Source organism: Ananas comosus, linkage group 8 (assembly GCF_001540865.1).
Source record: "Ananas comosus cultivar F153 linkage group 8, ASM154086v1, whole genome shotgun sequence".
Lineage (NCBI taxonomy): Eukaryota > Viridiplantae > Streptophyta > Magnoliopsida > Poales > Bromeliaceae > Ananas > Ananas comosus.
The window spans coordinates 5,746,433-5,773,196 of NC_033628.1; the positions used below are offsets into that span (position 1 = coordinate 5,746,433).

A 26,764-nucleotide genomic window follows, 5' to 3' on the forward strand; every position below is an offset into this window, starting at 1 on the left:
ACTCAGTTGAGAAGGGATCAGCTCAATCGAGTTCTTTCGCCAAATATTCACAAGTGAATCGAAAAGGTAAGCTTGGCTGAAAGAACCGAGCTATTTATATTGATGAACAGCATGATGACAAAGAATGATAGGGAATTAAAATCTACTCCTACAAGAACTCTCAAAACCAAAGGAAAAGCTCAACTAAGCTCTTAAAAAAAAGAAACTAAACTCTTAGAGAAAAGTAGTAAATTATCCCTAGAAAGACTATAGATGTTGAAATTAAAAGAAAATTGAAATTGTTTTGGTCTCTTGTTCGAGTGAACGACTTTTATTATAGATATGCCTTTTCCATTTATAATAGGAAGTTTTTCTACCTTCAGTATTGTGTGATCATATCGTGAAGGGTTTTTCGACCACGTTCTTTTTTCTTCGGGATATACTATGGTCGATTACTTGCTGGCCACGAAACTCCCCCTCCACGTCTTTAATTGTTCCCGCCTAAACTATCTTCATTTCAGGCATTCTTTCGTTGGCTCCCGGTGCACCGCATGTCACCTTTTGTTTTGTCCACCCTGTCTAGTTACGTAGACCGAACCGTTTACTTTGTGGCACTATTTTTTCTTCGCCAATAATGCCACCAGGCTATCTTCCGAATAGATATTTTGGATGACTGACATTGCTTAATTAACGGCTAGGATCAACCATACTTTGATCAATGGTCAAGACTTACCAGACTTTTTGGTCACATTATTCCTTCGCTCGGTGGCCTCGATTGGCCATCCCTTTTGTAACATACCGAAACTTCAGTAAGCTATATCGGACTTTAGTCAAATTGACTAAAGCGTGCAAAAGGAATAGTTGGGCAAAGTCCATCTAACATTCCAACAGTGTTGGAAAGGTCAAAAATGAGTTCCAAAAGAGTTAGAAAGGTTTTAGCATCGATTGGCGCGAAATAGAATAAAAAAAAGATGCAAAACTAAAGTCTAGGCATTGTGTTACCGGTTTAACATCAAAAGTGTACCGATACAAAGCAGCAACCTGAGAGAGGTAGCTCTCAGGTTTGAGTGAAAAGGCTGTTAAACCGGTGACACCCCTAGTTTGTACCGGTACAGTGCACCGTGGACCACGGAAAAAGGCTGTTGAATCAGTGACAGGATTTCGTGTAGCGGTACAGTGCACCGTGGACCGCAGGCGCAGCCTGCTGCATATATAAAGATTGGGAGGGCTTTTTGGCTATTGTTACAACTTGTAAAAGGCCCCAACACCTCTCCCCCTCTTGTTCACAGCAGCCAAAACACCTCAACCCCATTTCTCTCCCTCTCTATCTCTAACAACATGCTCCAAGGTGGATTTTGGAGGAGATCAAAAGGAGGATTTGGAGGTTTTGGAGCTTTGGGAGGATCAAGAGCTCACCTACAAGGAGGAGCTTGTTGAGTTCATGGGCTAAGGTAAGGTTTCTTATGAGATTGATGTTAGGGCTTGGTTTTATGCCCCAAATCTTTTGGATTTGATCTTCTTACATGTGTAGAAATCTAGTAGAGATTATAGAACACGTGGAAAACCATGTTTGCTCAAGTGCTCTCTTGGTGGATTTCTAGGGTTTGTTCTAAACACCCTAAGAATGGTTTAGATGCTTCTAGATGAGCTTCTAGATGTTGAACAAGCTCTCTTTTGCTTGTTCTAGAGATCAAAATCAAGGATTGAGCAAAGGGCATTGTTAAACCACCGGGATGCAAATTGCCAATTTCCGTCCCTCGATACAAGGCGTTCGCTTAAGCTCGATTCTTCATGCACCAACGCCGCGAATTTTAGACGAGAAAATATAGAGAGATGAAGAAAAGATTTTAAGAGAAAAAAGGACGAGTTTCTCGTCACTAGCAACACCATGAATGTTGCTTGTGTGGGTGGTCGCTGTAAGGAAGAACTATACTTTCTACTATAGTCAACATCTCAATATAGCATACCACTAATTCAACATCAGACGCTCCAAATCGACTTATCATTCGCCGGAACTCCTGAATATCCTTTGAGCTTCAAATTCTGACAGTCATTTTGGCTTTGCTTAACATTTACACCAGAAAATTAATATTTCAGATGTTCGACCCCGTTGGTCACCGAAAAGCTGTATCCAAACTAGCAATCTTATCAACTACTTTCCGATTTATCTCACTCACGGGTGCAAGAATAATATGAAAACTTAAAATTCTAGGCCTCATAAAAATATTTCTGACTTACCTCACAGTTTTTCATAATTTCTAGACACTTTGTGCATTTTCGCTAATATTATCTGCCCCGTTTCACACAAGAAATCTAATATTCTGTTTTGGCTTCCGATATCAGCACAAGGTCCATTCTTTACAACTTATATTTCAAACTTCTTTCTAATCCAATAAATAATAGTATCTTCAATACTATTTTTATTAATCTTCTTTTATATAAAATCGCAAGATTACATCCAATCCGATACATCATAATTTAGAAGTTCTGTAATCCTACAATATAATACATACACAATCGATAACTACAACGAGAGCACAATCAGTGCAAACAACCAAGAGGAAGATACAAGTATAGAACATACAAGTAATGATAAAGAGAGGAACATCTATCTATTACATTCATTCAGCCTTTATAATACAACTTGATTATACATTAAGCTTCTAAACATAATATAAAGCTTACATCTTCCAAAATATAAACATTAGCTTACATTCATTCCAGAATATCTCACATCCTATACATCATCTACTCTCAAAGCATATAAAGCTGACTCTAATGCAGAAATAGGAAAGTAAACTAATGCAACTAGGGCGCTAGGCCCTTACCGCGATCCTCGCCGTGTGAACTCGCGCTCGGCCCTGTAGTAAAATGGGGGTGAGAACTAACTTCCTTAGTTCCCGGTGGGTTCGGCCGCCGACTCCGCCGATCTCCCCACTAGGTCCAAGTAGGCACCAGTAGATAATCGATAGATAGATAGATAAGGAAAGCGGTAAATGACAGGAGCAAAGCTACGCTACTATGCCCAATCATAAATATATGAATGCATGTACAATGAAATAGATAAACAACTAACCCATTATCATGTCCAAAGGTAAAGCTATTTATTCGTTCATCAATCTCATTTACTTGTCATTAATCTCATGGCTTACCCGAAGGCTGGCCTACAGCTCACTAGCCATCTCGACGCGTAGGGAGAATTAACTCATACTACGAAACCGATACCGTCTGGCGGGGCCAAAATAGGCAATCCCTTGGGACCCAAAATAGGCAATCCCACGTGACCAACTCCGGAGCACACTACTTGTGTGGGGCTTCCATCACAAGATTTAAAAACAGACCGTGAGCATGATCCAATCCTCGTCTCGAGAATACCCTATCCTCTAGGGTTACAATCATCATATAGTCCATAAGTTTCATATACACTACGAGTCACATATGTCACTTGTTCTTTTGTTTACTATCTACTAGATGCCACTCGTTCTTTACAAGTTTCCAATGCAATAGCCAATACATTACTAAATTTCCATCCACACTTATCATCTCATTATAGGGTTCCACATCACATATATAAACCTCAAGCATGCTAGATATAAGTACTAAGCCAAATACATTATTCTACTAAAGAACATGCAAGGTATAGGACCAAACCATCATTTATAACCCTATAATGCAAGATGTCAATATGCAATTTGATCAATATAAAACTTAAACATAAAAGGGAGCCCAGTTGCTTCGGGATGGACACCACCAACCTTTTATCGCGTTCTGATTGCTCGTCGTCACTCGCAATCGGCCTCCCGCGGCGCGCGTGGTCCGGTTCAGGCCAAACTCTTGTGCGACCACCCGAATGGCCACCAATTCACGATCCGAAAATTAAACGTCTTCGGTTATGTGCCACGATACTTCAAATCCGTTTTCATGAGTATACGATGTCGCCTCGGCCCTCCAGGCGGAAACGAAGCCTAAACGACCGTTTCTTTAATAACTTTACAACGGCTCGACGAATCGCCGAACCGACTTCGCCAACGCGTTCGTTTACCTTGCAATTAGGTTTACGAAGGGTCAAATTGGATCAAACCCTCACATATTGAAAAATCTCATTTTTGAGCCCTAACATGCAATTACCCCCAAATAATCCAAATTAAATGGAGCAACATGCTAAGAATGCTCATTAGAGGCTACTAGAACTCTTAAAGCTAAGGATTAAGCCAAATCCCAAAAGCTTACCCCAATGTGAACGCCGCAACGAAAACACGTCGCTCCAACGGGTGCATGAATGCTCAATCCGTCGCCTCCAACGCGTTCGCAAGCTCGATCTCCACCAACGCCGCGAATTTAGACGAGAAATATAGAGAGATGAGAGAGATATTTAGAGAGAAAAAAGGGAGAGTTTCTCTCACTACACCATGAACGTGTGCTTGTGTGGGGTGGTGGTCGGCTGTGAAGAGGAAGAAGCCTAGTAGCTTCTACTTATAGTCAACACCTCAATAGTAGCATACACTATTCACATCAGGCAGCTCCAAATCTGATATCTTTTGCCGGAACTCCCTGAATATCGGTTTGAGCTCAAATCTGATAGTCATGTTTGGCTGTGCTTAACTTTACGAAAGAAATTTTAATCTTTCAGTTTCGACCCCGTTTGGTCACCGAAACCTGTACCGAACTGCAATCTTTATCAGATAGCTTTCGGATTTTATTTCTCAATCTACGGGTGTCAGAATAATATGAAACTTTAAATCTAGCCTCATAAAAATATTTCTGACTTATCCTCCAGTTTTCATAATTTTCTTACACTGTGTATTTTCTGCTAATTTATCTGCCCCGTTTCACACAGAAAATTCTAAATATTCTGTTTTCGCTCCGATTTCAGCACAGGTCATTTCCAACTTATATTTCACTTCTCTAAATCCAATAAAAATAGTATCTCATACTATTTTTTATTTATTTTCCTTTTTATATTAAAATCCGCATATTACATCCCACCGTAACTTCATAATTTTAAAAGTTCGGTATCCTACATCCTCCCCTCCTTAAAAAGTGTTTCGTCCTCGAAACTCAAATCTCATCTCAATTCGAGTTATCGAGAAACTGAGGGTAACAATGCACTTTTGCACTCCGGGGTGGCCTTTCTCTCATTGGAACTACCCAAAGGCCCACTACGGAGGATGTGAGACCAAACTCACTCACATTTGCTAAGCACAACACCAAATGTACATTACGGTTTCGTAAGTTTAGGTGGCAGCGTAAGCCGACACTCGACGACTCTACACGCTCCAACACCGCTTGCTACCGAATCTAGGGAGTATACTTCGATTCGATCACCGGCATTGTCTAAAAGCAATATCATTGGTGCATCGACCCATCACAAGTGCTACCATCACAATCGGATTTTTGCTCTACTACGAGATGGCACACTTCTGCACATCACCAATCTTAATCCTCAAGAGAGCATATTCTCAAATCTCACGTGGCAATCCTATGTCCAAGTGTCTCCAAGAGACCACTTTACTTTCTCTTTCCTTCGCCACGGCTAATATCAATTTGTTCCAGCAACGAATTCACACGAACACTTTGTTCGCGAATCCAAGCTAACTCACTAACTGAGTTACCGGCCAAACAGCTCACCTCGACTTTCCATGGGTGGACCAAAGGTCACCAACCATACGTAGGTCTATCGCCCAAACCTGTCTCAACACGTAGTGTCTCTCGCTTGCAAGCGTGGACCCAATCAACACTACTGGGCGAAATTCTCACTTGGGAATTCGCACACACTCCGACTAGGAGGAACTATGACCCCAAACCACGTCAGGTCCTCGGGTTGGGTTACTACACACTCGGTGTGTCATCAATCTCGTAATCCACACGTGGCATTCCACGCTCCCGGGTCTATGCTCGGACTACCGCCCTGACCAAAACTCTGCCTTATCCGTAGGTATCGGGCGGCTGTCACTCACAGCTGACTACGCCTGCCCAAAGGGCCCAGGCTCCACAGTTCACAAATGGTCCAGGCACGGGTCGTCCCCAAGCACTACCCGCCGTCATCGTCTTATACGACATACTCTATTGAGTTACACGTACCATTACCGGCTCCTAAGTGCCTAAGCACCTAGTGTGAGCCATCAGCCTTACGAGTGTTCCATGGCCCGCTTCACACTTAGCAACGCTAAAGTGCTACAGCCAACACACTCTCTCGGCTGAAGCAAATCCATACTCTACGAGTATCTACACTCGCACGTCGTACGCCTCTCTAACGCTCTACTCCGAATTCGAGCCTTAGGCACTTTTGCCCTAGCACATGGCCACACAAGCATGACTCAGCCATCTCAATTCGAGGCCGTAACTTGATAATCAACCAACCACTCTTTCAGCAGTGATCCTGCTTTCACTGTTTAATCTACCGGAACTACATCCGAGACACTCAAATTGCTCGGTTATGCACAAGTATCACGGCTCAACTCTCGCAACCAACTACCCGTTGTCTTGAGAGTCGCTTCACCGTTTCGTCTTTCCCACGAGTCTCACTTCCTGTCTAGAATCCACTACTAGCAATTTGCTAGTACCGTCTAACCCTCCATCTACTCCAGCAAGCGTTACACCCTCACGCGCAAGCATGCTCGGGTATTTACACTTATCCGTCACTTTGGTCCTTACTACATCGATGCATCGACGATAGCAAGCGACCACACGACTAATGCATGCAAGGTCCTTCGACCAAGGTCGCGTACTCACTGACGCTCGTTGCCCGCCGCGAACCCTCCGTCGTCACTTCCTCACCACTTGTTCTCTAGACCACTCTGTAGACTTCACATCCACAAACTGTCTCGGAGAGGAAGAGGCTACCTCCTACAACGCGACCCTGCAATCGACCGCACGAATGCCTATCTCACCACGCAACGCACACTACGTGCTCGGTGAGAACTCCCACAATCCCGCATCTCAAGGAAGTCAATAAAGGCACCTCCGAGGTTCGAGATTGCGATTGGAATCAAGAAGGTGCATTGCCCCAAACTGGGCAATTTTGAGCTACGGGGACCGGTCCTTGCCCGAGAGACCGGTCCTCGGGAAACCGGTTCCTGCTGAGAGACCGGTTCCCGAGAGTGGCATTTCCGGGACTTAGCCAATTTTTCGCTTCTCGCCGATTTCGCACACGGGGGGTGGGGGGGGGGAGACCGGTCACTCAGATCCAGGGACCGGTTGCATCAAGCAACCCCGCAACCATTGGCTACGGGGACCGGTTCCTCCCTGCCAGGGACCGGTCCCCGAGAGCAACTCCACCAAGTGCAGACCTTGCACTATTGCTCTCGTGGACTCCAACTCCAACGCACTTTTGGTGATTTAGACATCTTCGGCTTCTCCGAAGCCTACACACTCGACAATTAGTCGATTTCCGACGAAGTCAAATCCTCGGATTTCGAGAATCTACTTCCCCTACATAAACGACTTTAACAATGCCCGGCCGAAATCTCCGCACAAGCAATTCGGCCATGCCCTCGTCATCCCGCACTACGTGTAGGATGCATTTCACGACACGGGAGAACTCCCGCTCGTATCGTCTCACGGTGCAGTTTACCTGCCACAGCTTCGGAAACTTATCCTGAAGCTTCCCTCTATCACCATCGGGGAAGTAAACGTAGGATACTAATCCCCGAACTCATCCCAGACCATCGGAGGCAGACCAGGCAATCGATTTCGTCGAATGCCTTTCTACCACACCCTTGCCGACTGCTTACAAGCAACGTACGGCTAGGTGTGCCCTGCCTCACGCTACAACGCATAGATCCCCCAAAGGGAGTCTTGCTCTCAGTTCGTCACCAGCAACTTGCCGGCATTGACTACTCACCAATCCCCTTTAGGTAGGCGACATACTACCACGACTTATGCATGCTGGGGGGGGTAACTACACTGACCTGCGTCCTGGTTTCTACTATACGAACATGTAAATAGTAGTAAAAGACCACAAATAAAATGCATGCAATTGCTTAAATTGCTTCTTGCTAGAATGTATGATTGCTTAATTAAATCATACCTGCGGTGACATCACCAACAGCAGCAGGTTCCTCGACTTCAGCCGCGTATCCAGGGCCGCTTGGTGCTCCCTGAATGTCCTCCGGTCGCTCGACCACCCCAAGCTCTCCAGACCGCGCCACAAGCTGCACATCCACCATCTGACCCGGAGAGGTGAAAGTCGTCACTGTCGGCGGGAGTCGTCCATCGCCCAAGGGGCAATCATATTTCACGTGGCCAGACTGCCCACAACGAAAACACCTTCCCTCTCGCAGTGCATACCGCCGCGCCTGGTGGGATCCTCCACAAATCACACACCCTGCAGATACGGCAGTAGCAGACGGAACTCCTCCGAACTGCCGCTGGATCTCTGGGGCGGATGCAACTGACGGGCAGGTGGCACTCCTTCCGCGCACTGACGGGCCATATGTCCCGCCCGACCACACTTGAAGCACCGTCCCGCCCGATCCTTACAAGTCGCTGCGCGATGCTCTCTACCGCAGATAACGCACCGCATAGGTCCTTGTCTAATAGACCGCCCTTTTTGGTACTTCGGGGCTTTTTTGGAACTAGACTGTTCCCCCGAACCACCACCAGACCGTTTCTTCACTCCACTCTCCTTGAACGCCTCGCGTTCCTGTCTCACTTCCCCAGCTGCCGCATCGAGTATCGTAGGACCCGAAGCCGCCAGAGGGACACTAGATTGCAAGTGACTACAAGCAATCGGAGAGCGATTCGAGGTGGGTTGTGTTTACCGAAGCGACTAGGTCGCCTCCATGTCAAAGTGGAGCTTGAATTCATATTGATGCATATTATGGTAGTTGTAGCATTTCGGATGCATAGATGCTAAAGATATATAAACTGCCATTAGATAAAGACATGGACTAGAAATGCTAAGTGGATTGTATGTGCAGGTTAATATTATGATAACCATGCTAGTTGATGATTGCATAATGATGCATTGAGAATATATGCTAGAGGATAGATTCATGTTGGTATATATATGCATAGTGGAATAAATGCTAGCTACATGTTAGCATTGTGAGATCATGTTAGGGAGCATGCATATGGACATATTGTTGATTATGTTAGATAAGATGCATGTTAGCTTTGTAAACTTGATGTGGACAATTAGGATGTCAAATAGATCAAGTGGCATTGAACCTAGTGTTAATAAACATAGGTTGGACATGAATGACATTGAACCTAGTGTTAGTAAACATAGGTTGGAATCACGAGTAGTATTAAACTTAGTGTTAATGAATATAGGTTGAGAATTGAACCTAGAGTCAAGTAAACCTAGGTTGTGTGATAGGGGCATTGTCACGCCCCGAGACCTCTACCGATTTGGTCCGGTTCGGTCGCGTCGAACAGACGCCGAGCGGACAGCATCTCCCCTGTCCGCCGAAGGCTAAACAACCAGATCATGTACAAGAATTTGCCCAGGTAATGAAATTCTATACATACATAATCAACGAAGGGCACAACAAGTGCCAACAACTAAGAGCAAGAATCCACAAGCATACACAAGTGAAATAAAGAGAGTATTACTAACTATTACATCATTTGCGTTCAATTACAAGTGAAGGCTGTCTTGGTTAATGAAGTATTGAATAACCTTAACTTTAAAAAAGGATCTGCCGCTCCTTCGCGGCATTGGGCTGTAAATTGAGCGACGTGTTCGACCGTATTTTCGGTCTCATCTCCCGAAAATTTGTCAAATTTCCAATTTGCCGGATATGAGTGTTCTATATCTATATTAGCAGGATATGGTGATCTGAATATAGGCCGTATTGCCGGCCTTGTGCCTACTCCGAAAGTATTCCGGATCGCTTCTTCTATTTGCGCATATATCTCATTATTAATCCCCTGTATGGGGACTTGCGCTGGCACTGGATTCGGTGGTTGTTGAACCCCGAGATTCTGTACTAGGGGATTAACCCCTTGTGCATTCGGAGCCTGCCCCGTAGCCCCTACGTTTTGGGGCTGGTAGGTTGCAAGTGGAGGGGGTGGAGGTAATCCCCAAGCCACTTCCGGCTGTTGATCGGTGTTTCCAACAACCGGTCTGTAAGCCGCTTGATATTGTGCCCCCTGGTATTGGGGCTGACCAACTACCAGTGTTCCTGGATTTTGTAACACCAGCGTTATCACAGGCGCTTGAAGGCCTGCTATCGGCTGTTCGTTCCGAGTTAACAACTGCCCTATTCGGGCTATGTTCTCGTTAGAAGCCGTGATTGCGGTCAGAACGGCATCCAGCCGTGCGGTACTTGCGTGACTATTTTGGTCCAAAGTCTGTAGGACCCGAGTCATTTGGCCAAGTGCTTGGGTCAAACTAGGCTCCTGTTGGCCAGATTGACCACTGGTCTCACCTTCAACCGGTAAAACTGCTTGGCGCTCCACAGCGTTCTCTGAATTACTGGGTTGTTCACTCCCAGAATTTCTGGGAATAGCCCTATTACGGAGATTCATGGCGTTGTCATCAGCCATACTATATATATATAAATGCAAATTTACCTCAAAAGCGAGTCCCACTGGGCGTGCCAAAAAATTGTTGGGTGCCGAACGTCCCGACCCTTGACCCGGTCAATAATTCTCCTCGAGAAGATCGTCGGGATGCGAGACGGCTGCGGATTATGACCCTCGAAATATGCGCCCACAGAGGATCAAGCAATTAGGCCGATGAGGGATCAAATCAGCCGGGTTCGAAACCCTCCGCAGTAAATTCGCTTCGGCAGGATGAGCCGAATGGAGAGGGGAAGCCCAGAATTCGACTAAGAAACGAGCCGAATGGCCACACAACTTGTGATCTGATCGGCAGGAAGAGCCGAAGATGACTTTCTATTGAATAGCAAAAGGAAATACACAAGCAGGGGAGTGATGCCCGTAGGACAGACAGACTCTAAGTATGGGAACAGGGGAGTGATGCCCGTAGGGCAGACAGACTCCGAGTATGTGTTACGATATATTTTATCTATATTAGGATGTTACGATATATTAGGATATTGTGTATTATTGCCTTATATAGAGTAGTATCATTGCCTTCTATAGAGTAGGATTATATAGTATGTAATCCTAGTTATACTCCGACTATTGTAGTCATTGTTACTATAGTAAGACAATCTCTTGTACTATATATATTCATTAATACAACTCAAGAGGGTATGCACTTTAGCCCTTCTTTCATGGTATCAGAGCGGGAACCCTAATGTGGGGATATCGATCCATAGCCACCATCCACCATTAATCTCACCTTTTTCTATAGGTGTCTTTTCTTTTGGTTTTCTATCTTCCCAATATTGCTACAGTACTGCTACAGTATCATCGCTACAGTACTGGCGCTACAGTAACAGCGCTACAGTAACAGCGCTACAGTATTTCTGCTACAGTATTTTCAGCCTTTCTGTGATTTCTCTTTGCTCCTCTGGTGCCGCTCGGACTGTCCTACTGTTGGTTGCTCGTATCGCTCGGTTCTTTCCTTGGTGCGGTCGATCTTATTTGGTGATAAGTGGTTCCTCTCATGTGGTAGAATTCAGGTTTTTTTTTTATTCACATCCGCTACATTCCGATTTATCTTTCTTTCTTATCTAGTGGTGGATCCTTATCTTAAGGTAGTAAACATGTCTTCTTCTACCTCAAATTTGCCAATTGTTAATATCAAAACTCTCATACCACTAGAACTCACCGATTCTACATATCTTGTGTGGAAACAAGTCTTTCTTAATGTTCTAGAAAGTTTTGATGTTACAAAACATGTGGACGGAACTAGTGTTGTGCCTTCTCAGACTATCGATACTGCTGATAAGAAGGAGGTTATAAATCCTGAATATGTGAGTTGGAAAAAGAACGATACTACTATACTTTCATGGATTAATGCCACTTTATCTCTTAGCATATTACATATGGTTGTTTCTAGCTCACCTAAAACTGCATATGATGCTTGGAGAATTATTGAGGCATATTTTCTTGATAAGACTGCTTCCACGGCTTTTTCTCTAAAATCTGAATTGCGGAGCATCAAGAAAGGCTCAATGAGCATGAGTGATTACATGCAAAAGATCAAGACGATTGGTAATGCTCTTCAGGCGATTGGTGAAATCGAGTCAGACCATAATTTGGTCATGACTGTTCTTCTAGGGCTACCTGAGGAATATCGAGGTTTTGTTAGTGCTCTAAACACACACAGAAATAAGCCAACTTTTGAACAACTTCGTCCACTCTTGATGCAAGAAGAAACAGAAGTTCAGCGTCGCACTAGTGTGACTACGTCCTCTGCTATTCCCACTATTGACAGTGAAGCTCTTTATGCCAATCGTGGACGTGGTAATCGTGGAGGCCGTGGAGGTAGATATCGTGGAGGCCGAGGACAACGTGGTAGACACTATTCTGGTCGTGGATCTCCTGAAATCTACCCACAGTCTCAACCCAATTATCCTCAACAATCTTACACTCCAAATCAACAACCATATATTCCTAAGTCCGGCATACAATGTCAGATATGTGGAAAGTTCAATCATTCTGCTCTTCAGTGCAGACAACGCTTCAATCATTCTTTCGCTGCTGATGAAGTTCCTCAGACCTTTGCTGCTATGAACCTTCACGAACCCGGTGAGGAAGTCTGGTATCCGGATACCGGAGCATCAAATCATATAACCGCAAACTCTGGTATTCTCTCATCTTCTAAACCTTATAGTGGGCATGAAAAAATTCTTGTTGATAATGGAAATTTACTTGATATTACTCAGACAGGTGAAACTCAATTGAATACATCTTCTAACTCTTTTGCTCTAAAAAATGTTCTTGCTGTTCCTACTATTAAGAGAAATTTACTTTCAGTGCGTAAATTCTGTCAAGATAATAATTCTCTTTTTGAATTTGACTCTACTAGTTTCTCTGTGAAGGACAAGGAAACAGGGAAGGAGCTTCTTCGATGTCCTAGCTCGGGAACATCACTTTATCCAATTTCTTCTAGACTTGCAAGTCTAGGGAATAAGCAACAACTAGCTCTTATTGCATCTAGATTTAGTGGAGATGTCTGGCATAGATGGTTAGGTCATCCTAGTCTTCCTGTTCTTTCTACATTTATTAAAAATAATAAAATTATTTCTGATTCTGCACTGAAATTATCTGTCTGCAATGCTTGTAATATGGGAAAACATGTTAAACTCTCATTTCATGATTCAGAATCTCAATCTGCTTTTCCTTTTCATATTATTCATTCTGATGTTTGACAACCACCTGGCTTTGTGCATCCTTCGCTTCCTAGTCACGTTTGCCGTCTACGTAAAGCGATATATGGTCTCAAACAAGCTTCTCGGGCTTGGTTTCAGCGCTTCACTTCTTTTCTTTCTGAGATTGGTTTTGTTGGCAGCACTGCTGATCCCTCAATGTTTGTTTGTCATTCTTCCTCTGGCACTCCTGTTCTCCTCTTGTATGTTGATGATATTATTGTCACCAGCAGTTCCTCATCTCTTCTCGATGCTCTCATCGTTACTTTACAACGCGAATTTGCCATGAAGGATCTCGGACCGCTGCATTATTTTTTGGGTATTGAGGTTCATCGTTCTCGTTCTCCATCTGGTCTTCATCTATCTCAACAAAAATATGCGCATCAATTGCTTCAGCGACATGGTTTTCTTGACAGTAAGCCTGTTTCTACTCCTCTTTCGCCAACATCTTGTCTCTCTTCCCATGAAGGGCATCTTCTTGAGGATCTATACACTTATCGTCAGATCGTTGGTGCTCTCCAGTATCTTACTTTCACCAGACCGGACATTTCATATGCCGTCAACTCTGTTGCCCAGTATCTTTATACACCTCGTGAACCACACATGCAAGCGGTCAAACGTATTCTGCGTTATATTCGGGGGACGCTGACTTATGGCCTTCCTATCTCTCGTTGCGACAATTCTTCTCTTGTGGCCTTCGCTGATGCTGATTGGGCTGGTTGCCCCGATACACGTCGCTCTACTTCTAGATATTGCATTTTTCTTGGGCCAAATCTTATCTCCTGGTCCGCTAAGAAACAACCCACCATTTCTCGTTCTAGTTCTGAAGCAGAGTATCGTGCTGTAGCCTACACACTTGCTGAGACAGTCTGGATTCGTCGTCTCCTTCGTGACCTTCGTGTTTTCTTATGGCGCTCTATCAGTATTTATTGCGATAATCTCAGCACCACCTACCTTGCGGCCAGTCCTGTTCTCCATGCTCGCACGAAGCACATTGAACTTGATCATCAATTTTTGCGGAAAAAAGTTCAGTCTGGTGATTTGGCCTTAATTCATATCCCTTCTGACAAGCAACTTGCCGACATTTTCACCAAGCCCCTGACATCCTCTCGGTTTTCGATATTGCGGCTTAATCTTCACATCCGACCACCGGATGCTTAGCTTGCGGGGGGATGTTACGATATATTTTATCTATATTAGGATGTTACGATATATTAGGATATTGTGTATTATTGCCTTATATAGAGTAGTATCATTGCCTTCTATAGAGTAGGATTATATAGTATGTAATCCTAGTTATACTCTTACTATAGTGGTCATTGTTACTATAGTAAGACAATCTCTTGTACTATATATATTCATTAATACAACTCAAGAGGGTATGCACTTTAGCACTTCTTTCAGTATGGAAAATTACATGAACTACTCCTAAGGAAAGCAGTAAATGCGAGAATAGAAAGATGCAGAAAAATAAAGGTGGTCTTTTGTGCGCAGGGACGAAGACCCTTTTTAAGAGTATCGTATGCCTATTTATAGAACCGCCTTTGCGTCAGTTATCGCTCTTGCACGATCAGCCACTATCTCCTGATTCGTAGGACCACCTTCGGCCGATCGGAACCGCTCGTAACTGCTAGCGGTTGTTATAACTCCTCGATCCAGTGCGGCTTGTATGTGTCCGGTGTACTCTAGGTCTGCCGTTTTAGCTGTCTTACGGATATGGACCCGGTATGCCAGCTGTTCGCGCCTAACTGGCTCAACACTATGTTTATTAACACTAGATTCAATGCCACTCGATCTATTTGACATCCTAATTGTCCACATCGACTTTACAAAGCTAATATGCATCTTATCTAACATAATCAACAATATGTCCATATGCATGCTCCCTAACATGATCTCACAATGCTAACATGTAGCTAGCATTTATTCCACTATGCATATATATACCAACATGAATCTATCCTCTAGCATATATTCTCAATGCATCATTATGCAATCATCAACTAGCATGGTTATCATAATATTAACCTGCACATACAATCCACTTAGCATTTCTAGTCCATATCTTTATCTAATGGCAGTTTATATATCTTTAGCATCTATGCATCCGAAATGCTACAACTACCATAATATGCATCAATATGAATTCAAGCACCACTTTGATATGGAAGCGACCTAGTCGCTTCAGTAAACGCAACCCACCTCGAATCGCTCTCCGATTGCTTGTAGTCACTTGCAATCGTCCTCCCGCGGCACCCGTTGCCCGGTTCTGCCCGAACTCACACTCGACCACCAAACAGCCACCAATCCACAATCCGAAAATTAAAGGTCTATAACTTGATGCCACGATGCTCCGGATCCATTCTCGTGATTTTTGGACGTCGTCTCGGCCCTTCAGGCGGAAACGAAGCCGAAACGTCCGTTTCTTCAATATCTTCGCGTAGACTCGACGAATCATCAAATCGACTTTGCCAACGCGTCGAAAATACCTTCAATTAGATTTACAAATGGTCAATTTACATTTAAACCCATCTAGGACAAAAGCCCAATTTTGGTGCCCTAGCAATGTCCTTTGCTCAATCCTTGATTTTGATCTCTAGAACAAACAGAAGAGAGCTTGTTCAACATCTAGAAGCTCATCTAGAAGCATCTAAATCATTCTTTGGGTGTTTAGAACAAACCCTAGAATCCACCATGAGAGCACTTGAGCAAACATGGTTTTCTACGTGTTCTATAGTCTCTACGAGATTTCTACACATGCAAGAAGATCAAATCTAAAAGATTTGTAGCATAAAACCAAGCCCTAACATCAATCTCACAAGAAATCTCACCTAGGCCCATGAACTCAACAAGTTCCTCCTTGTAGGTGTGCTCTAGATCCTCCCAAATCTCCAAAACCTCCAAATCCTCCTCTTGATCTCCTCCAAAATCCACCTTGGAGCATGTTTTTAGAGATAGAGAGGGAGAGAAATGGGGTTGGGGTGTTTTGGCTTGCTATGAACAAGAGGGGGAGAGGTGTTGGGGCCTTTTACAAGTTGTAACAATAGCCAAAAGGCCCTCCCAATCTTTATATATGCAGCAGGCTGCGCCTGCAGTACACGGTGCACTGTACCGGTACACGAAATCCTGTCACCGGTTCAACAGCCTTTTTCCGTGGTCCACGGTACACTGTACCGGTACAAACCAGGGTGTCACCAGTTTAACAGCCTTTTTCACTCAAACCCAAGAGCTACCTCTCTCGGGTAGCTGCTTTGTACCGGTACACTTTTGATGTTAAACCAGTAACACAATGCCCAGACTTCAGTTTGTATCTTTTTTTGATTCTATTTCGCGCCAATCGATGCTAAAACCTTTCTAACTCTTTTGGAACTTATTTTTGACCTTTCCAACACTGTTGGAATGTTAGATGGACTTTGTCCAACTATTCCTTTCGCACGCTTTAGTCAATTTGACTAAAGTCCGATATAGCTTACTGAAGTTTCGGTATGTTACATTCTTCACCCCTTAAAAAGAATTTCGTCCACGAAATTCAAATTACACCTCAATTCATCTCCTTGAGCAATTGAGGGTACCAATGCACTTTTCCACTCCGGAATGGCTTTTCGCTCTTTGAACCAATTCAAAGGCCCACCACAGAGGGTACAACGCCAAACTCATACAACTTTGCAAGGTGCATCTCACAAAGTGCATTACGGTCTCCGTCATTCTTGGTGGTAGCGCAAGTCAAAACTCGACGCCTCTACGTGCTCCAACACCAGTCACCACTAGGCATGCAAGAACTCTTCTTTGCATTTACCCTCCCTTTAGGGAGCATAATCCAATTCCATTACTCAAACTCCCCGTGGCTTGATACTAGCTCAAGGCCTCACCAAGAGCACTTTATCTTCTAATACCATATGCCACGGTCAATCTCATATCACTCTCGTAACGAGCTCACACGAATGCTTTGTTCGTGAATTTGAGCCAAACCTCTCGATAAGGCTATCCACCAAATCGCTTTCCTCGGTTTCCATAGGTGGACCAAAGGCCACCAATACTACGTAGGCCTACTGCCTAAACCTGCCTCAACATATGCGCAGCGTCTCTCGCTCGCAAGCATAGACCCAATCATGATCGGGGGCGAAGTTCTCACTTGAGAATTCACACACACTCCAATCAGGAGCAACTAAAGTCCCAAACCATATCAAGTCCTCGGGTTGGGTCACTACCGCACTCTCGGTATACTATCAGTCACACCACACACTCTATCGAGCACACGTACAATTGTAAGATATGGATCCCGAGGATCTAAAAGGTAATTAACACCTAGAGGGGGGTGAATAGGTGTAAAAACGGCAAACTCAAAAATCTCGATGCAAATAAAACGAAACAGCGGAAAAGAAAACAGCACACCGAGAATTTAATGTGGGAAAACTCCAAATCGGAGTGAAAAACCCACGGGACCAATCACGCAAAGAAAATCCACTAAGAAAACATGAGTACAAGTGATTTTGACCAAAACACACGACTCAATTTACCAATTTCCCGTAGATGATGATCTTCGCCGGTCCTCGATCGATAAGAATCCTCCAATCGATCTCACTGCAACTCCTTGCAGCGTCAACGCCTCAACTCCTTGAAGCGTCCACCGAATCCTCGGCTACACGTGAACTCCACACGTCGAATCTCCTTCCGGAGCTTGTAGAATTGAAGATTTGTGGTGATTAAGCTTTAGAATCCCATAAGCTATGAGGATCTACCTTTAATCAAACATCTACTTGATTCTCGTATGATTTCTCGAGTAAAAACAAAGAATCAAGTCGATTGTTGATCGTTAGAAACTTGTTATTAGAATCAAACCATAAGAACAAGAATAACTAGTTTCTAGGGTTTAGAATCAGTAGAAATTCAAAGCCTTACCTCTTTAGATGACCCTCATAGCTTATTTATATGTTTAGAAGACTTAGAAATAGACTAGGATTGTAAAAAGTCCTTTTTAAAAACCTGTGTCGTCCTCAGAGACCGGTCTTCTCGAGGAGACCGGTCTGTGAGAGACCGGTCTCTCAAGTGAGGAACCGGTCCCTCGCTGCGTGACCAAAATCACAACGTTCGGGAACCGGTCTCTCAAGCTTGAGACCGGTCCCTCGCTGCGCGACAGAATCACCAAGGTTCGGGAACCGGTCTCTCATCACAGGGGACCGGTTGCATCAAGGTTCACGCAGTGAGGACCTTAGGGGAACCGGTCTCTTGAACTCAGAGACCGGTCCCAGAACACAGAAAAGTTCAGTAAAGTAGTTTTAAAGCCATCTAAGCCTTCTGAACTTATTCTAATTAGATATCTTCACCACAAATGATCTTTTCTTCATACCTTAGGTGTCGAGCTTTCCGAATAAGTCTTTGTTCTTTAATTTGAATCTTTTCTTCAAAACTTCTGCGATCAACTCTTCAAGACTCCAACGAACTTTACGAAATTCGCCAACCTATAAAATCCTTAACAACAACTACCAGCTCCTAAGCACCTAGTGCGAGCCACCATTCCCACGAGTGATCCATCGCACGCTTCACACGTAGCAAAGCTCAAATGCTACTGCCAACACTCACTCGGCTGAGCTAAATTCGCACTCTACGAGTAACTATACTCGAGCATCGTACGCTTTCCATACTTAATCCAGCATTAGGCGACTTGCCTATGCACATCAATTTCACGAGCACAATTGCCCTACCTCACATCGAGGTACAACTAGGCCCACAGGCCAAAACTTGGCACTAACCATCTACTCTCTCAACAGTGATTCACTTTCACTGTTCGATCTACCGGAACGACATCCAAAATTTTCGAATTACTCGGGTGTCCTCAAATATCATGGCTCAACTGTCGCAATCTACTAATTAAGTTGCTCTGAAAGTTGCTTCACTATTTCCATCTGTACCACAACTCTTATCATTAGACCATCACTAGCAACTTGCTAGTGCTATCTAGTTCTCTACCTGCGCCGGCAGGTGCTACGCTCTCACAACGCAAACACGCTCGGGTATCTACACTTACCCATCCTCTTGGTCCCTACTGTACTAAGGTATGAGTAGTAGTAAATGACCGTATGCTCAATGCATGCAATGCACCAACTCTACATCATGCAAAAATACATGATTACATCAATTAAATCATACCTGCCATGAAGTCGTCAGTAGCAGCAGGTCCCTCAACTTGGGTCGCGTATCCATGGCCACTTGCAGCCTGTCGCGAACCCCTCAGTTGCATCATCCTCGACGGCCGCTCTTCTGACCATGCCGCAGGTGGCACACCTGCGGGCTGTCCCGGAGAGGAAAAGGCCGTCAACAATGTCAAAGCCCGGCTATCACCTTGCGAACACTCATCCCGTATATGGCACGGCTGCCCACAACGAAGGCATCTCCCATCGCGCTGTACACATCACCGTGCCCAATGAGAACCGCCACAAATCACACAGCCTGGGGAGGATCGGGTAGAGGACGGCTTCGAGTGTTGCCTAGAACTCGGCTGACCAACCGAACCGCGCGATAATGGCCTCACCCCTCCTTGCTCATGCTTATGAGAGATGCGCTCCTCATGCACGAAAGCCTCACCATGCTCTGCCCACAATGCTCGATCCAACACCTCTGCGAAGGTTGTGAGCTTGAGGATTTGCACCTTCTTATAAATATCTGGTTGAAGTCCATGTAAAAATCAATCGGCCATATCCTTGTCATCCCGTACCATATCCGGGACACAATTCACGATACGGGAGAATTCCCGTTCGTATTCTCTCACAGAGCGGTCTCCTTGCCGCAGCTTCCTAAACCTGTCCTGAAGCTTTCTCTTTTCACAGTCGGGGAAGTACGTAGAAAACACCAATCCCCAAAACTCTTCCCAAACCATAGGGGAAAGATTAGACGATCGGTTCCGCCGAATGCCTTTCCACCACACCTTCGCCGATTGCTTCAAGCAATGCACGGCTAGGGGCACCTTGTCCCGCTCTAATGTGTACAGCTCCTCGAAGAGCGTTTCCATGGAGTCAATCCACATCTCCACGATCCACGGATCGACATTCTCGCCATCAAAAGTAGGCGGATCGAACTTCTGGAAGGTCATGAGAGCTGCCAAAGCTCGCTCTTTCTCTGCCTCCACTGCCGCACTTTCGGGAGTCGGATCGCCCGATCCCGACGGAGCAGTCTCCGCCTCAACACCCGGCCGTCCTCGACGAGCCGCAGCTGGTGCAACCACCAGCTGGTCTACTGTTTCTTGAAGTCTTTTAATTCGCTCCTCCTGGCGCATAGCAACCTCCTGCTATCGCTGCGCCACATCAGCTTGTTGCCTCACCACACCCACAAGTGTGGCCAACTGTTCACGAAGTTCCAAGTCTTCGCTCGCCTCTTATTGCTCGGGGACACCACTTGTCCCTCCCCGCGTCGATCTGGACGAAGATTGCCTACGCGGTGCCATCGTTTCCTGAAACATGACAACTCGATTAATCCTCAACCTTTGTAGGTCGAGCACAAAACAATTAACATCGACTCAATTCGGGCGAAAGTCATACAAGGGCATTTATTCTCATCACTCGGTTTCATGTTGTACACGTCCAAAATGAACACCCTCGGTTGAGAAGAAACCACACCTTGAATCTGCCTCTAATATCCTTTTTAGAGGTTTACAACATAACCCAATCATTAACCTTTCGCCACAAGTCTCAAGTTCTCGTCTCTCACGAGCCTTAATCTCCTATGGTTTACTATCCTAGGGTCTCCTAGGTCCATCTAAATCATTTTCTTTATATTCTTTTTTTGTTCTTTTTATGCTCTGATACCATCTTATCTGTCACGCCCCGAGCCCATCTATTTGGTCGGTTTCGGGCACGCCAACAGACCGCAGAACGAATAGGGTTTCCCCTGTACCGCGGACAGAGTCTCTCCTGTACGTCCAAGGCGTTACTGTCACGCCCCGCCCCGAAACCACTACAATTTGGCACGATTTGGGCGCGGCGAGCGGACTGCCGAACGGACAGCACCTCCCTTGTCCGCCCAAGGCTCAACAACAGGAATGTGTACAAGAATTTATTCAGGAATTTAAATCCTAAACATACACATTCAACGGGGCACAAATAGTGCCAGCAACTACAAGAGCAAGTCATCCTTTTCATTTACATCATTTTCTTTAAATGAATACATCTTTCATCCAAAATGCATAGCTCTCCAAATCCTCACCTACAATGAATCTCTCTCAATACATAGGTGTACTAATGCGAAAAGGAAAACTACTATGCTACCACGGTCTCACTGGTCGGGCGCGATGCCCTTGCCGCGGTCCTCTCTCGGCAGCCTTGTACCTACCACTGGAAATAAAGTGGGGTGAGAACTATCTTCCATACTTCCCAGTGGGCTCGGCCGCTGACTCTGCCGATCTCCCCACTAGGTCCAAGTGGGCACATGCAACAACGGATAGATAGATAGATAGATATCTGAAAACTGTAAATGCAATAGTAGAAAAACTATGCTACTATGCCCATAATCATGTATAATGGATGCATGCATCATATAGTAAAGGTTTACTATCATGCTAACGAATTCGATCCATGTTCGAATGATAATGTTCAATGACATTGTTCATTGTTCTTTTTACCCAATCTGTAGCGAAGCCCTTGGGTTCGCCAATAACTCACCTTTCAATCCCAAAGTGGGGAGGGAGCTCCAAGTCTACCCAAGCCCGGGACCGTCTGCGGACCTCCATGTGGTCCGGACCTCCAAGTGATCATAGTCGCACGACACTCCGGAGTACTCGACGATAATCCCCTCCATGTGGGGATATGGATGGCTATACCACCCCAAAGGGAGACTGTGAGCTAGATCTATCCTCTCCAAGTGAGGATACCATACAACTAGGGTCAACAACCCAATCGAATCCTCTCCAAGTGAGGATGCTCTACAACTAGAGTCAACAACCCAATCAAATCCTCTCAAAGTGAGGGTACTTAGGTTTACTAAGTTCTTTATCTACAAGGCATTTTCTATGGGATCCACCTATCCCTAGGTTCTCAAACCTCTAGTGTCATTTACACTACATTAATGCCACTCGTTATTCTTTAACATTTGGATGCCACTCGTTTGTTCTTTGACATTAAACACTACTTTCTATGTCATCAACACCCCCATCGGGTTCATCTCTATCCTTTCGCATCATAGGATCCACGTTCCGACCCAATCCTTACCTATCTAAGTTACCAAGCGTTCCAAGTACACTAGGTTATCAATTAGAAAGCATAAGGAATGGAGCTACTATGCAATCCTACAATGCAACATGTAAGAGATGAGATTAAATGCAATCTAAGACATAAAAAGGAGTTCGAAAGCTTCGGGATGGCACCCCCCACCTTTTATCGATGTAGAGGCTTTAGAAACGCTCCTCGGCGAACCTTACGACGTGGTCTCGGCCTTCTTGGTCCAAGACAAGGTTAAGTCGGCCGTATTTTGCCGATAGCTCCCAATCCACTAGTCGAATCGTAAAATCGACTTCGCCCTCGCGTTTTGTGACCTACCAATTAGGTTTACAATGCATCAAATGAGATCAATCTCATACTTTACCAAAAAATTCCATTTTGGGTGCCCTAGGGTTCCCATCTTGCCATTGCAATTTGGAACCCTAACTCTAGCTTTGATCCACCAATAATGGTGCTAGGGGTCCATTTGACCCCATTTCCAAAGCTCAAAATCCAAAAACCCTAAGTTCTACAAGCTAGGGTTTGTAGCCTACCTATTGAGCTACACCAATGGAGAGGAGAGAAAGAGAGGAAGATGCTCAAAGCCTTCTCCTTGATCTCCTTATTCTTCTCCACCTTCTTCTCTTTCTTATTTTTTCTTTTCTTCTTCTCCTCCTTCTCTTCTTCCTTTTATTTCTAGAGAGAGAGAGAGCAAGAGAGTGTGAGAAAGGGAAAGAGATGAGGGGATGAGAATGAGAGGGAGAGAGGGTAATTTCCCATATACACCCCTCATATGGTGGCCATTTTGCACTTAAACCCCTCCACTTTTCCATCCTTGCACTGCCTTCTGGGCAGAATTGGCGCGGAGGGACCGGTCTCCCCGACTTGGGACCAGTCCCCGAGAACCTCCCTCGGGCGCACGCGTTCGGGAACCGGTCTCTCCCTGAGAGACCGGTCCTCGGAAGACCGGTTCCTCTCGGAGAGACCGGTTCCCGAGAGCTGAATTTTCGGGACTTAGCCAAATTTCGGCATTTCTTGCTGGGACCACGTTCGGGGACCGGTCCCTCCCTGCCAGAGACCGGTTACATCAAGCAACCCCGCTACACCCAGCCGATGGAACCGGTCTCTCACCTCCACAGACCGGTCCCTGAGAGTAACATCAGCCTAATGATGCAGTTTGCACCATTTGCTCTCGTGGACTCAACTCCAAGGCACTTTTTGTGCTTTGGACATCTTTAACTTCCCCAAAGGGTATTCTCTCGACAATAGTCGATCCTGGACGAAGTACAACTCTCGAATTTCGAGAATTCACTTCCTTACAGTTACAATCCAAACAATGCAATGCATGAGGTTCCAACCTGTAACACACTGGACCTTTGCAAATTGCGAGGTTCGAATGATTGGATGTGTTTCGAGCTTTTCCACACTTGGTGGAGGGTCGTAGAATGTTTTTCGGTCCAAAAAGTTCGAAAACCTGAGTTCTGGACGAGTCCTGAGAGTTTTCACTCTCGGGGACCGGTCCCTGAAAGAAGAGACCGGTCCGCTTGTGAGTAGTGTTGCGCTGTCGGCGAGGCAACCTGTCACACCCCGCGACCAACCGCCAATTTGGACCGGGCCGCGGCGCCGACGACAGACCGCCGAACGGACCGGGGTTTCCCCTATACGCGGACAGAGTCTCCCCAGTACGTCCTAGGTGTCGCAATCCAAAACAATACAAATGGTTCCAACCAGGAACAGATATCAATTTTGATTGCGTAAGGAAGTATCAAACAACATAAACACATCCTATGTTATTACATGCATTCACATTAGATTCATTTATTTCCATCAACTTCCAAACCAACTAAGTTATTACAAATTTAATACATTTATTCCTCTCATTTTCTATACCCCTAAGCTACGTCGACGGGGTACTGCTAGCTCTGGTCTCTGGGGATAGGAGGCTATCTATGGAGCTACGCCCTTGCCTCGCGCCGCCGCGCCGCTCACGTGCGAACCTGTAAAACCCCAAAACAACGTGGGGTGAGAAACAACTCCATGGTTCCCAGTGGGTACGGCCACCCAAGGGAGGAGCTCGACAAACAGGTCCAAGGGAGGCAAATACAAGTTAGTCCAATAAACAGATAGATATGTATATCATAAACATGCAACTAACTTTACCTTGCTTTGCCTCACAACTGCAATGATGCCATGCTATATGCAACAGGAATATATGCAACATAAATATATGCAACAACTAGTAGAATTATTGATTCTATAATCAATCTCGCTAATCTTAGCTCATGTCATCCAACTCTAAGGTTTCTACTACCTTAGGTTTACACATTTACCACTAGCCCTCAAGATTCTATCTACCTTATTCCAGCTAGCCACCGGACTCAGCCTCGAGTCAATCAACAGCAGATAATCCGCGCTCTGCCCGGCTCGAGGTGAAGGACCCTGTCACAACGCACCTCAGCCTGCAAGCCAAGAACCACATCGCCCAACGGTCCGCCCGAAGGTCCGTGCACCGTGGTCAGGGATCCGCCAGAGGGAGAGGAACATAGCCGCATACACCCATAGCCAAGACCCCCGATAGGGAAAGGAACATGCCGCGTACACCCTAGCGCTCTTTGTTCTTACTTAGTCACAATCCTCAAAGTTCTTCCTTCTTCCGGTGGGAGAGGAACATGCCACATACACCCGCGGTCCAAGAACTATTGAGTTCACAAGTCTCGAGATTTCGTAATCCACTTCACAAGTCAAGGGTCCATATCCAACCCTATACTATTGACCTATCTAGGTCCAATGCACTTTTCACCCTAGGTCCAACTGACTCTAGGTCTAATGCCTCGATGTCACAACCTAGGTTTACTTTAACTCTAGGTTCAGTTCTCAACCTATGTTCTTTAACACTAGGTTAGATGCCACACACCTAGATCCCGACTCTAGGTTCATACTCAACCTATGTTCTTTAACACTAGGTTAGATGCCACTCGTTATTTATCCTAGGTTCAACAACGCTAGGTTCAATGTCATTTATGTCCGACCTATGTTTAACACTAGGTTAGTGCCACTCGATCTACTTGATTTCCTATTTGTCATATCGAGTCCATTTGCACATGCATCTTATCTAACATGCTCACATGACGTTACATGCATCTAGCATACATTTCCAATGCACACATACATTTGCATTATCACCAGCATGCATTCTATATCATATCATTTTACATGGATCTACTTAGCATTTACATCATATTATTAACATGCATTAGCTACATGAATCAACCACATGCTTTATTTACATTTATATGCATCATCATGGATTCTTAATCATCTTAGACATAAAGGGCGACCTAGTCGCTTCGGTAAACATAGCCCAACTTAACTCGCGTTCCGATTGCTCGTTGACACTTGCAATAGGCTTCCCGCGGCACTCGGCACCCGTTTGGGCCCTAACTCACAGTTGCTCTCCAAGAGCGCGCTGCTGCGCCGTTTCAAGTGCTAACGGTCTTCGCCTCGCCGTTACGATGCTCGGGACCCGATTTCATGATTTATGGACGTCGCCTCGGCCCTCCAGGCGGAAACGAAGCTTCAAGCGTCCATTTCTTCAATATCTTTGTAACGGCTCATCGGATTGCCGAATCGTCTTCGCCAACGTGTTTCGTTACCTATCAATTAGGTTTACAGAGGGTTAAATGAGATCAAACCCTCATATATATCAAAACGCCATTTTGGAGCCCTAGGTTTGCATCTAAGCAAAAACCACCATTTGAACTCTAGATTCAAGCATTAAACATCTATTAAGCTTGCTAGAATTGCATCTAAACCATCCTTAGGGTGCATAAACCAAACCCTAAGAAGTTACCATTAGAGCCCTAGAAGCTTACCTCTCTAGGTTTGCTCCAAGCACGAGGAAGACGAAGGAGAGGATGAAGATCCCCTTCTTGATCTTCTTCTCCTTCTTCTTCTTCTTTCTCTCCTTCTCCTTCCTCTTCTTCTTCCTCTCCTTCTATTTCGTTTAGAGAGAGAGAGGGACACGTTTGGGGCTAAACGGGTGAGGGAGGAGAGAGGAAGACCTAATTTCCTCTTCTATACACTTAACCCATGCATAAAATGCAAATAAACCCCTCTACAATGCCTCTCTTGCAACAACCCGAACTGGGCATTTTAGGGGTTCGGGGACTGGTCTCTGCATGCGGGACCGGTCCCTGAGAGACCGGTCTCTCTGCTTGGGACCGGTCCTAGAGAGACCTCCAGCCCAGACTTAGCCAATTTTCAGCTTCGTCCGTTTTCGCTCCGTTTTCGCCCGTTTTCGTTCATTTGACCTCCGATTCATTTCAAATCGAACCGAGACTCTCCAAATATATTTTCAAACATGTTTTC

General features: G+C 45.1%; 2 protein-coding genes across 2 annotated transcripts; both read left to right on the top strand.

Moving 5' to 3' along the window:
• On the top strand, positions 11,512–13,201 carry LOC109713693. Its single transcript, XM_020237870.1, has 2 exons — positions 11,512–12,648; positions 12,885–13,201. Exons 1-2 carry the CDS (start codon positions 11,604–11,606, stop codon positions 12,920–12,922), a joined length of 1,083 nt encoding a protein of 360 aa, XP_020093459.1. The 5' UTR covers positions 11,512–11,603; the 3' UTR covers positions 12,923–13,201.
• LOC109714127 (uncharacterized mitochondrial protein AtMg00810-like) lies at positions 13,371–14,372 on the top strand. The gene has a single exon (XM_020238567.1). The coding sequence runs from the start codon at positions 13,371–13,373 to the stop codon at positions 14,370–14,372; it is 1,002 nt and encodes a 333-aa protein (XP_020094156.1).

Bases quoted from the DNA above. Each gene is read 5' to 3' on its own strand.
- LOC109713693 (XM_020237870.1), top strand. From the start codon at position 11,604: ATGTCTTCTTCTACCTCAAATTTGCCAATTGTTAATATCAAAACTCTC. The intron at 12,649-12,884 runs GTATTCTCTCAT...TTCTCTGTGAAG, and splicing joins TCATATAACCGCAAACTCTG to GACAAGGAAACAGGGAAGGA.
- LOC109714127 (XM_020238567.1), top strand. From the start codon at position 13,371: ATGTTTGTTTGTCATTCTTCCTCTGGCACTCCTGTTCTCCTCTTGTAT.